General features: G+C 34.1%; 1 protein-coding gene across 1 annotated transcript in view; it reads left to right on the forward strand.

Moving 5' to 3' along the window:
- SEC63 (SEC63 homolog (S. cerevisiae)) overlaps positions 1-13,392 on the forward strand; it is an 86,283-nt gene that overhangs the window by 46,141 nt on the left and 26,750 nt on the right. The window contains exons 9-14 of the mRNA XM_006881171.1: positions 2,077-2,171; positions 2,256-2,388; positions 5,007-5,099; positions 6,334-6,488; positions 8,734-8,881; positions 11,270-11,352. Of these exons, the coding sequence (XP_006881233.1) occupies positions 2,077-2,171; positions 2,256-2,388; positions 5,007-5,099; positions 6,334-6,488; positions 8,734-8,881; positions 11,270-11,352 (707 nt within the window). The remainder of the gene's footprint in view (positions 1-2,076; positions 2,172-2,255; positions 2,389-5,006; positions 5,100-6,333; positions 6,489-8,733; positions 8,882-11,269; positions 11,353-13,392) is intronic.

Here is a 13,392-nt window from a genome sequence, read left to right on the forward strand (position 1 = left end):
TATTATTTTGTGGGATATTAACAACTATACATGAATAAAGGAGTGACAGTGGCTAAAAAACTGTTCCAGTCCCTGGCTGTCCCAAACTTTTGTACCATATTAATGTCCCATATTAACAGACAGGGAATTATCAAATGATATCATTAATATCACATGCAAGCAAAATAGTACTGGAAATCATCTGAAAACAGCTAGATCAGTACATTGACAAGGAACAGACAGAAGATCAGGCTGTGACACCAGAGATAGCATTGATGATGTCATATGGATCCTGACTGGAAGCAGAGAATACCAGAAGACTGTCTCTTTGTGTTTTATTTACTGTGCAAAGGCATTTATTTGTGTGGTTCATAACAAATTGTTGCTAACATTGAAAAGAGTGGGAATCCCGGAATACTTAATTGTGCCCATGTGAAATCTATACCTAAATCAAGAAGCTTTTGTCTGAGCAGAATAAGGGGACACTGCTTGGTTTAAAATCAGGACAAGTGTGCATTGGGGATGTAGCCTTTCTCTATGTCTATTCAGTCTCTATGTCGAACAAATAAATTAGTGATGTTGAACAATATTTAGTGAAGCTAGACTTTGTGAAGAGGGATGTGACATCAGGATTAGAGGAAGACTCATCAAGACTTGCTTTACTTGCTTTAAGCAAATGACATAACCTTACTTGCTGAAAGTGAGAAGAACTTGAAACACTTGGTGCAGAAGGTCTTGGACATTAGTCTCTAATGCGGCTTACATCTCCACATCAAGAAAACATAGGTCCACACCACAAGGCCAGTAGGCAACATCATGGTAGATGGAAAAGGGATTGAAGTTGTCAGTGATTTCATCTTGGTTGGATCAATAATCGATACCCTTAGTAGCAGCAATCAGGAGATGTATTGCATTCCATAAGTCTGCTGTCAGGGACCTCTCCAGAATACTGAAGAACAGTGATATCAATTTGAAAAATTGTTCTTTTCAGTCACTTGCTACGTGTCTGAGAGCTGGACATTGAATAAGGATGATAGAAGAATTGATGCCTTTGAGTATGGTATTGCAGCAAAGTATTAAATTTCCCATGGATGACTAAAGAACAGTAGATACGTCTTAGAAAAAGTACAGCCAGAGTCCTCCTTGGAGGCAAAGATAGCAAAGCTTAGTCTCTCATACTTTGATAAATTGCTAAGAAAGGCTATTCTTTGGAAGGAGATACTGTGCTTGGTAAGGTCAGCGAAAAAAGGAAGATGCCCAGAGAGATGGCTCAAGTGTTAGAGATGACGAGGATGGCACAAGATATGTCGTATTCACCTCGACAGTACCTAACAACAATAACAACAACAATTCCACCAGAACCACTCAGAATTCTGTGATAAAGTTCTGGAAATGAAAATGTATTTTAGTTTACAAAAGATTCTAAAAAGTCTTGCAGTAAAGAAATCTGTAATTTCTTTAAATCCAGTGTACCTCAGTCTCATTTAGTTAACTTTTAAAACAAATGAGAACGCTTTTGTTAAGTTGATTTCCTACATGCTGTGATCCAATGTGTTACAGAGTAGAACTGCTTTGTAGTGTTTTCTCCATTGTAATGTTGAACGAAGCATATCGCCAGGCCTTTCTTCCATGGTACCCCTGTGTGAGTTTGAACCACCAACCTTTAAGTTAGTATCTGAGTACAAAAGTTTGGGACAGCCAGGGACTGGAACAGTTTTTTAGCCACTGTCACTCCTTTATTCATGTATAGTTGTTAATATCCCACAAAATAATAATAAAATAATAAATAATAATAAAAATAATAAAATAATAATAAAACTAATGCTTTATAGAAATTTTCCATTACTTTTATACATTTATTTATTTTTGGAGCATTAAATTGATGTAAGCTTCTGTTAGGTAATAATATGCATATTTTGAATGTGAAACATTTCTTTAGGAGAAGTTAATACTTATCAATGGTGGAGTTCAAGTAATATTTAGTGTTGTGCATGATTGGAAAGGTGACTGTCTTTAGAATTAATGAAGTACCTTTGGAGGGAAAATGAATAGATTAGCATTTATTTCTTTACCTTCATATTTCTTTTGTTTTCTTAGGTCTCATCATGGTTTTGGCTGGAGCTTCTGAATTTGATCCTCAGTATAATAAAGATGCCACAAGCAGACCAACGGATAATATTCTAATACCACAGGTTAGGCCAAACTCCCAAAATTAAATACTAAAGCTAATACTTTTTTAAGTATGTATTTTTAAGTATTTATTTTATTTGCTCCAGCTAATCAGAGAAATTGGCAGCATTAATTTAAAGAAGAATGAACCTCCACTCACCTGCCCATACAGCTTGAAGGCCAGAGTTCTTTTACTGTCTCATCTTGCTAGAATGAAAATTCCTGAAACACTTGAAGAAGGTATTTGTGATTCTAATGTCTACAGGGTTTAAATAGGACCAAAGCAATGGATTTAATTAGACCTTGTGCACAGTGTTTGTGTTGCTTTTCATTTTTGTTCAATCAAATAGTAATTGCTTCAGGACCTTTGTAAAAGAAATCTATATGCTATATAATTACTTCACAAACAGTTTGAAGATCCAAGTAAGTCACATATTTTGGCAAATGTTAAACTTGCTATTTTAAAATCTTTAGATGAGCAAATGTTCCATATGGGAAATGTTTAGTTAATGAAGATTATACAAAAATTCCCAGTAATTTTTTTTTTCTTTTTTTAATTGTGATTTTATTGAAAGTTTAGAGAAAGGATGGGTTTTCATTCATTCATTGATAGTTTCCTCCCTCCTCTTTGTAATGTATGTCTTGTTCCAGCTTCTTGACATAGAGGTAATGTCTAATCTAATCATTTATTCCTTGTAGATAGTCCTTCCCTTCTCCTATTCAAGTGTTCATTACCTACCAATTCTTTTCCTGCTCTCCCTTGTGTCCATCTTTTTTTTTAAGTGTTATCTAGTTTTTATTTCAGCCATCTTACTTTTATAACAATGATCTTAATGCAGTGTATGTCCTTTTTGTTACTGAGATATTTCAGTCAGCATGTCTTCCAGACTTATCTATGTTGTATAGTGTTTTTCAAATTCATTGTTTTTCAGTGCTGCATAATACTCCCTAGTTTGAATGTACCACAGTTTTCCTATCCATTGCTGCCTTCATCTCTTCACTATTGTGAATAATGCTGCAATAAACATGGGTGTGCATACATCTGTTTACATCAAGGCTCTTGTATCTTTATATTCTTTGTAGTGAGATAGCTAGATCAAGTGATGTTTCTATTTCCAACTTTTTGAGAAAGCACCAGATTGCCTTCCATAGTGGTTGTACCATTTTACATCCCCATCAGAAGTGAGTGAGAATTCCAATCGCCATGCCTTCACCAGAATTTGTTTGCCGCCCTGTTGAATTTTGCTGTTGTTGCTGGGGTGACTAGTAAATTTTTGATGAAGTTTACAAACCTTTTGGAAGGAGTGGGGGGATGATTCAACATTGCTTATTTCAATCTCTTCTGCTACCATCCCATTCTATAGTAGTTAATAACAGTGCCTGTGTAGTTTTACCTTAATAAGTCTCTGAGGCCAATCATTCTGCTTAAAAGACTAGCACTGAATTAAAACAGGAATGTTTCTAGTGATAGTATCAATTTGTTATTTCATTTTTAGCTGTAGAATTTCAATTAAAATTTTAAAAGAATATTACTATCCTTAGAGGATAGGTGTTCTTTGTCAATGAAATCTAACATCCTATCTCCCCCATTGTAAACTAACAGTGAAATCAGATGTATCTGAAAGCAAGGCAACTTGATTTTTAGTAATTATTGGTGGGTAGGAAAGTTATGTTGGAATGAAGGTTATGAAGTTATGTTGGGTATTATCATTGGAATATCTTTGAAATAGAAAGTTAAATAGTAATTTTTTGCTAATATCTCCATTTTTCATTAATCTCTTAGAAATGGAGTAATACTATATTTTTAGGTTGGTTATCTAGTATGTGATAAACATTCCTAAAATAGTTAACTGTTTTATGCTGTTTAAAGGGATCTTTTTCTTTGCATTTAATTGACACTTATTCTCAGTCTTAATGTTTGGTCTTGCGCTTCATTATAATTACAAAAACATAGCTACCAAAAAAAACCCCCCAAAACAAAACATAACTACCTAGGAGGAAAATCCTTTTTTCCAAAAATACATCTTCTTTTTGTTATTGTTAAGAATATATACAGCAGAATATAACATCAACAACTTGTACAGTTCAGTGACACTAATTACATACTTCAAGTTGTGCAACCATTCTCACCCTCCTTTTTTTATTATTATTTTATTAGTGTGTGCGTGTGTGTGTGCGCGCGCATGCGCGCGCGCGTGCCGTCAAATCGGATCTGACTGGTACAGGAGGAGATTGTCCCTCCTTTCCTGGCAGAGCATCTGGTGGATTTGAACTGTGCACCTCTGGGATTGCAGTGCAGCTTCTTGCCACTAGGCCACCAGAGCTCCCCTCACCCTTCTTTTTTTTTTAAGTTGTTCTTTACTATTAACATAAACTCACTGCCTGATTCCTATATAATCTTTAAAGTAGCTCTTATCACCCTGATAGCTGAAAGTGAAATGCCCATTGTAGACATTAAATTCAATTATTATATACATTTTAGGAAGACTCCAGGGAATATTTTTAGTCTAAGCTTTATCGCAAGGCAGTGGTTCGTCCAATCTCCATGATTCTGGAAATTTTGAATACCTTGGAAATTTGAAATTTTGTTCTGCATTTCCAAGAAAAAAATGCTTAAAAGTTCTCAACTAGAAATTAAGATATTTTTAAAAAGAAATTGAACTATTACTAAATCCCAAACTGTAATACTAAAATCTTGCCTTTGCGTCTTTAAATTTAATCTAGAGTTTTCTGGTTTTGAAATAAGAATACTGAGGAAAAACTGTGGTTTAATCTTGTAAATTTTATAGTCTTAAGTTAAGGTGATAGAATCTAACTATAATAGCAGGATGATTTGTTTCTGGTTTTTTGTTTTTCAGATCAGCAATTTATGCTGAAAAAGTGTCCAGCTCTGCTTCAAGAAATGGTGAATGTTATCTGCCAACTAATTATAATGGCTCGTAGTCGTGAAGGTGAGGAGGAAATAGAATTAATAATGCTGTGCCTTTTTTTACAAGAAAGAACATACACTGTATACTCCATAGTTCTAAGATTTATGAGTGCTTAGGAGAAATCCCACCTTTTGATCCCATTAGCTCACAATTTATATTTTCTATTATGTAAATTCCTTACCACTGCTCACTGTGTTTTTGAAGTTTGTTTCTTGTTTGGCTTTTTCTTTCTTTCTTTTTTTTTAATTTAAATGAAAGTTTACAGAGACGTAGGTTTTCCAGTCATTCATTGTTGCACTTTTCTTCCTGCCCACCCCCATTCACTCTTCTCCTTGAAAAAAAAAAAGAAAAATTCTTTCATTGTTATACAGTCCCTCCCCCCAAGTCCACTCCATTCTGCAGCCTTCACTCTGGAATTCTGTAATGACAAGAATACCCATTCATATACCCCTTTTAAACAGTTCTCTCCATTACCTGTTTCAGTGCATCATAAATCACCCCTTCCCTCCTTCTCTCAACCCTGATGTCAGTCCCATTTTACAGCAGTGGCCCTATGCAATATTTGTCCTTTTGTGACTGAGTTATTTCACTCAGCATAGTGTTCTCCAGGGCCATCCATTTTTCATAATATTTCATGAGTTCTTTGTTTTACAGTGCTGCGTAGTATTCCTTTGTGTAAATATACCACAGCTTCTTATCCATTCGTTTGTTGATGGGCACTTGGGTTGTTCTTTTTCTTCCTCTAAATAATTTTGTAATTAGGTTGTTCTCTTACAGCAGTAAATTTGAAATAATTCTTTAACTGCTATAATGATGATTTACCCTGCATGTAGTGTTACTTTTGTGAAAGGAAACAAATGAGTGGTATTTGTGATTAGTAATGAAAAAAGAAGACCCTTTAAAAAAGTAGAGGTTGTAGTTGTTATGGATGGTGTTAGTATATTCTTTGTCCTCTTTGTGATAATTTTACAGCTATTTGTAATGATGCAAATAATTTTTTTATTGAATCACTGATTGTTGCTGGATAATAGTACATTTGACCAAGTTTGCATATTTCTAGTGCCTTATGCATTAACTTTTAAGGAAGAATAACACTTTAAAAAATTTGAAGTGTTCCATGTGATCAAGTAAAAGAGATTTAAAAATATGAAGGTTAATGTTATTAGCATAAATCTTGTTTTTATAATAAATTGCATACTCTTGAACATATAAAAAGCCCAGCCTTGTTTTTCTCTCTTTTTCTATTCTTTCTAAGAAAGGGAGTTTCGTGCTCCAAGTTTGGCATCCCTAGAAAACTGCATGAAGCTTTCTCAGATGGCTGTCCAAGGCCTTCACCAGTTTAAGAATCCCCTTCTGCAACTCCCTCACATTGAAGAGGACAATCTTAGACGGGTTTCTAATCACAAAAAGGTATCTCTTTGCTACCTTAAAGTTCATTTTTAAATGTTTGTCAGTGTTACTTAAAGGTAACATAATGAAGAGCTTTTAAAGAAGGTTACTATGAATTTATTAGAGAATTTGAAACATTCTAAAAGAAGTATTGTTGGCTCAATGGTTAAAGCATTAAGCTACCAACCATAAAAGATCAGCAGTTCAAATCCACCAGCTGATTTGCTGGAGAAAGATAAGACAGTCGGCTTCTGTAAAGCTTTTGGCATTGAAAACCCCATGATGCAGTTTCCCCCCATTGTACAGGGCTTCTATAAGTTGGAATCACTTGGCAACAGTGGACTTTGGTTTTTAAAATATTCCTAAATCTTTCTGGTGGTTTCCATTAACATTTTCTTCATTACATACCTTTTGTAAGGTTCTGTTTTGCTTGAGGCTTGGATGTAGTCTGTTGCTCACAATTGGGTGTGAGCTAATTTGATTTGGCCTCCTATTTTTTAAAAAAACATTTGGGCCCTCGGGCCTGGTTTCAATTCAATAAAACATTCTCCTAAGTGTTATAGCACTGGTCTGTCAGTTTGCTCTACAGAGGTAACTGTGGTTGCTGTGATGGTAAACACTGTGACACTGATGTGTCATATGCGAGAATGGTTACCAATGGTGGACAGTGTTTGGTGGAGCTCTTAAATTAAAACAGGCTTGGAAGCAGGAGTGGCATCCACTGCTAAAATAGCTTCCCCCCAGAAACTCTGAACTTAGAGACTAACAATGAAAAGTATGTGTCTTCTGGATTTTTGTTCATAGAGTAGCTATGAATGTTCACTTAACAACAAACAAAACCTTACAAAAAGCTATGTAGTTTTACAGTTTTGAAAGACAATGGCTTTGTTCCTTATGTGATGACCCCCCCCAGAAGAAATGTACTAAAAATGTACTGTGTATTTTTCTGTTATTTTTTTCTTGGCTTAAAGGCTGGATTAAAAGTTGTTGGTGAGATATAGACAAACAAAATTAAGCGTTCAATAATTAGATTATGGAAAGATAATTCTGATTTATAAAATACAATCAATAGTAAAGATATGATAATGCATTTTAAGTCCAATTCTTAATTGGAATATGTATAAATGAATGAAAAATTTGGAAATAAAATAAGAAATTGAATAAAAGAAGAATTCTTGTATGAGATCTTACACATACCCAGTATGGTCATGTGGTCAGAAGATAGATACTGGGTTTGATGTTTTAATAAAATAGGATTAAGAAATGTGTATTGAACATTTTTGTTGTAATCCTCTGTTCTTTTACATAATCATGGTACATTTGTAAAGCTCATCATATGTCATACCACAAATATAAATTTCCAAAAGTAGGAATTACACATACTTCATTATCTGAACTTAATGAAAGTTACAAATAAAGAACTAACACCACACATCTGAAATTAAAAAATTGTTCCGTTAAGGTAGACATGTCTGCAGTAGCTGACAGCTTTTTTTAATAGCAAACAACAAAAAATGAGAATATTGCATAGTTAAAACCTTGAAGTAACTTGACGTGGAAGTAAATTCACATTTGAAGATTTTTAATTAAAATTTAAAATAAAGGTAAGTATCTGAGCATTCAGTTTTAGGTTTTCTAAGGAAACATAAAGGTAGACTCTTAACCTGGAGGACATTATGCTGAGTGAGGTATCTCAGTCACAAAGGGACAAATGCTATATGGTGCCACTGTTGTAGAATGAGGCTGGCATTGGGGTGGGGGTAAGACTGAGAAAAACTGGATGAAATATGTTTACGGCATTGAAGTCTATGGGGGAGAGAATAGTCTAAAAGTATTATATTTTAGGGCATTATGTTTATCGTAGGAGTATGCAATGAGGGTTGTAGAGTGGATTATATTTGGGGCTAGGGGGTGGGGTTTGGGGAGGTGCGGGGGGGGGATTGTGTACCAATGAGGGAGTTTTTCTCTTTTCAAGGAGAGGAGCAAATGGGAGGAGGGGGGAGGGGTTTGTGCGGGGACAAGAGTGCAACAATGAATGAATGGAATCCCAAAATCTCTGTAGATGTTCATTGAAATGAAAAATAAACAACCTAAATTAAAAAAAAAAAAAAGGTAGACTCTTTAGAGGATACAGAACAGTAATAGAGTAATTAAGAGAATTTTAAAATCTTAAAGTACATAAATATTTCTATTTGTAATTAAAGAAATAATACAACAGAATTACAGCAAAAATAGAAGTTATTTTCTTTCTCTTATTTTTATTCAGTACAAAATTAAAACGATTCAGGATTTGGTGAGTTTGAAAGAATCAGATCGTCACAGTCTACTGCACTTCCTTGAAGATGAAAAATATGAAGAGGTTATGGCTGTACTAGGAAGTTTTCCATATGTGACCATGGACATAAAATCACAGGGTAAATGGGAGATGTCCTTGTTGAACTTTTCTTCCCTTTTTGTAGATTTTTATTTGATTGAAGAGTCTCAAAACATTTCATTTTATAACATAGCCTATAATTAAACTTAGAAAACTGTAGATTTCTTAAAATAATCAGACTTACTACGATGGAAAATAATGTTTACTTAAGTGTTTTGAGAACATTGGCCTAGTTCTGTCTTATTTTACATGGGCTTTGCTTTTAGAATTTCACAGCAAGATTTCTTGGAGTAATAGTAAAATAAGATGTTTGAAACATCTATCACTAGTATAAAAGAAATACTTTTATATTTAAGAACACTGAATACTAATTTCTAAATAGTAACATAGTGCTTAGTTCTAAAATTTTCAGTTTATTTTATTTAAACTTTGAAAATTAACCACTTCTTGGCATACGTTCATGTGTGTTTTTTGCCCCGTCTCTGTCTTATATCTGTTTTGAGAACTAAAGATGCAATTGAGAAAAGAAGGAAAAAGATTCTTTTTCTACTTATATAATTGCTCTGTGAATTCCCATCTTAATAACTGAATGATGATAGTTTAGAATAGTGACAGAATTATTGATCATCTCTTCTCTTTCATTCTGGCATTGTCCAGTGCTACTATTACACTCGCTTGCTTATTATTGTTAAGAACATTCTGTGGGCACCAAGAATAAAGAGATGGGGACTTAATATATTCTAAGAGGACCTAAATGTTTTAGTTGAAGAAATAGGACAGGAACATTGAATTATAAAATAGGGAGTATATACTAAACTTTAAGTAAATAACCCATGCATTATGCCTTTTTTCCTCATGCCATATTTTGTGACATGTTAAGTTCTAAGGAAGCAGGAGTGAGTAGGACAAAATCTCCACCTTACTTATTTTGCATGCTAATGACAAATGAAAAGTGGTAAATAATCCTCAAAGGCTGGGCTGTTGGGAAAGGAAAGCAAACAGTAGATTCTTGTTTTAGTTAGGCTGGCTTTAAAGTGTAGGATATATGTAGGAAAAGGCATGGTCCACATTTTTTAAGATTTTCTTACAGGTCCAGAAGTTTTCAAACTTTAAAATCACTAGTCTTAACAATTATATTTAGGACCATAATGATTTAAAAAGAAACTTCCTGTTAAAATAAAAATTGGGTTTCAGACTTGGAGATACTGTTTGATATAATAAAAAATTGTGCAGAAGTCATATTTGAGGAGTTCTGGTGGCTTAGTATGTAGAGTTTTGTGTTACTAACCAAAGATATATGGTCCCTAGAAAACGGAATGTTCCAAGGTAAGATAGTTTCTTATAAGAAAGAATGATAAACATGTTCATATTCAATCTCTCTGGGAAATGTTACCTTTTCCATAGCATCTGATAAGAAACAGTTTATTTTCTTTTTTTTTACTGTGTCTTCTAAATATGTAACATGAATGGTCTAGTTAGTGGAGAGTGTAGAAGACTTACAGAGTTAGGACAGGTGGAATCTCTATGGAGATGATGAATGTCCTTGTCCACATTGTTAGATGCTGTAGAGAATCTTCTATAGTTCTTTTCTTCACTTTTAAGTGAAGAAAACATTAGACACATAGTAGTACATCATCTACACAGCAGTATATTCCTGTATATAACTCTGCAGTATTGCAGATTTTATATTTTTATAGGTATTGTTGCTGTGTGCCATTGAGTTGGAACCAACTCATAGCTGAATTTTCAGTGACTTGTCATAGGAAATAAATCGCAGGAGAGGAGATTACCCATCCTCCTTTTGCAGAGCAGCTGTCAATTCTAACTACTTGTCTTTGAGATTGCAACACAGTTTCTTAAACAAAGCTACCGGAGCTCCCTTATACATATACAGTTATTTTTTTAAGTATGTATGTTTTTACCTTTAAAAATACATTTCCTTAATATGGTTTAAAATACTAGTGTTCATTCTTTTATTTTGACAACTAGGTGTTAATAATACAGGTCAAACTTTGGGAATAGAAATTGTATACAATATAGAACCCTATTTCTAGATAGAGAGCTATTGTAAGGTGGTCCTAACATTTTTACTTGTTCAAAAAGACCTGAGAAAGTATTGTCAATATAGTGGTTATGTTGCTTCCATTGCTTCTTCAAGAGTAGAACAAAATTTTTTTTTTAAAAAAAGAGTAGAACAAAGTTATACATTTTTTACTTGTTTTTTAAGGGTTAAATAAATCAGTTGTTAAAGTCATCCACTAACAGTCTTACACAGAATAGATAATCAGTGGGTTTTTTTCCCCTCTTTGAGTAGATATACAATGTTTAAAATAGTAAAACACCCGCCGGACTTGGTTGAACTGTGGGTTGCTGTTTGTTTTTATGTAGAACTTGTTCTTTTTCACTCTTTTCTCATTTCATCTTCTAGTATTGGATGACGAAGATAGCAACAACATCACTGTAGGATCCCTAGTTACAGTGTTGGTTAAACTGACAAGGCAAACAATGACAGTAAGTAGTTCATTTGTATTTTAAAGCTCTTAAGAGTTTTAAGTCAGAGTTTTTATGTTTACTTTCTCATTTTAAGTAGTACTTTCTCAAAGTCAAAATCATTACTGGAGCACATTATCTGACTTGTCTAGATGTTTTGTTAACTGTCTTGAGATTTTAAATTAGTTTTCCTGAAACAGTTTACCTATACACACACATCCAGTAGAATAGGCTGTGTAATTGTTTGCTAATTCCTTAAAAAAAGTTCATTCTTTCTTGCATCATACTGCATATATACCCATAGAGTTATATGATGTTTTTATGGACTCCTCCTCTCATCCCTCATACTTAATGAGGGACTGTTTCCCTCAGTAAAGGCTTCTTCAGCCCCAGTTAACTAAAATTCAGTCTTGTGTTTACTCTCCCTTAACTTTCTCATGTTCTGTGTACTATTTATATGCTCCCCGCTCTATATATAGAGTTATTTTTTGTCTTTCTGTTTTTCATATTTAGTTATATATTTCTCCATCTTTATATATTTTAGCACATTTTTGTTATTTCCCTAGTCAACTGCTATAATTGTAAGACATTAATAAAGCTGCGTAGTGTTTTAATTCAATTTGTTCAATTAAATTAGTAGTAGATTTCAGCCTGTGCTGCTCTGGAGTCTCTGACTATCTTTAAGAAATGCTTACTTCATTTAAACACTGTGTCTGAAATCTTTGGTAAGGAAAGAACATTTTCCAGTTGTTGTTATTGTTGTTAGGTGCCATCAAATCAACCATGACTCATGTGAACAGATCTGAACCTTGTCCTACCCTGTACCATCCTCACAATCTCTAGTACGCTTGATCCTGTTGTTTGTTATATGTCAGTATGTCAGTGTCTTGTTGAGGGTCTTTCTCTCTTATCTCAGACTCTGCTTTTCCCAGCATATCTTTTTTCCCAATGATTGTGTCCTCCTAACAGCATAGTCAAAGTATGTGAGGCCAAGTTTTACCATCTTTGAATTTCTCCAAGACATACTTGGATATTCTGAGAGCTGCTGGTAAGGAATTGCACTGCTAACCCAAAGGCAGGCAGTTTGAATCCACCAGCTGCTCCATGGGAAAAAGAAGGGGAGTTTTTCCCCATGCAGGTTATAGACTCTGAAAACCATCTGGAATGTCACCTATGAGTCATTTCTTTTTTTTAAAAAAAATTATTTAAATTTTTTATATTCCTCTGATTTATATACAAACTTTGAATACATTGTTTTCCACAGAAGATCCTTCCCATTTCCTTCATCCCACCCACCTATCGAACTGTGCAGCTCTGTGACTAACACCCTACCTACCCCATCCTCATTCCTCTATTTTCACCCTCTCCCCTATCTTGGATCCTTATATTCATTTTACGATAATGGTTTTATACAGTATTTGTCCTTGTGGGACTGAGTTAGTTCACTCAGCATAATGCTCAGCTTTGAGTCATTTCTAACTTGATGACATTTAACAGCAGTAATTCAGTTCTCTTCTCTCATTACAGTTCAAAGGTATCAATTTTTCTTTCATCCTTAGATGCATCAGAAGCAATTGAAAGTCCAATGGCTTGAATTAAGCACAGCTGAGTCTTTAAACTAACACTTTGGAAATGTCCTTGATGGCAGTTATTCCCAATGAAAGACAGCTTTTGATTTTTTGACTGTTATTACCATGAATGTTGATTGTGGATTCAAGCAAAATTAAACTATTAACAACTTCTTTTCTCCATCTGTCATAATGATGCCTATTGATGCAGTGATGACGATTTTTGTTTTCTTAATGTTAAGCTGTAATCAGGCTGTAATACATATTGAAGGTTGTAGTCTCAGATTTTCAATAAGTGCTTCAGATCTTCAATTTATGCAAACAAAGTTATGTCATTTTTGTAATGCAGGTTTGTCAATACAACAGTGTTGATTTTAGCAAGTCTAAGGAAGCATTTGTGTCAAGGAATCTGCCAGCCAATGCCAGAATTGGATTTAGAATCCAAATTTACATTTCAGCGCGCTGTAGGAATCCCCAGAACGAGAACACTTTA

Source organism: Elephantulus edwardii, unplaced genomic scaffold, assembly GCF_000299155.1.
Source record: "Elephantulus edwardii isolate Elephantulus edwardi_28Jun2011 unplaced genomic scaffold, EleEdw1.0 scaffold00013, whole genome shotgun sequence".
Lineage (NCBI taxonomy): Eukaryota > Metazoa > Chordata > Mammalia > Macroscelidea > Macroscelididae > Elephantulus > Elephantulus edwardii.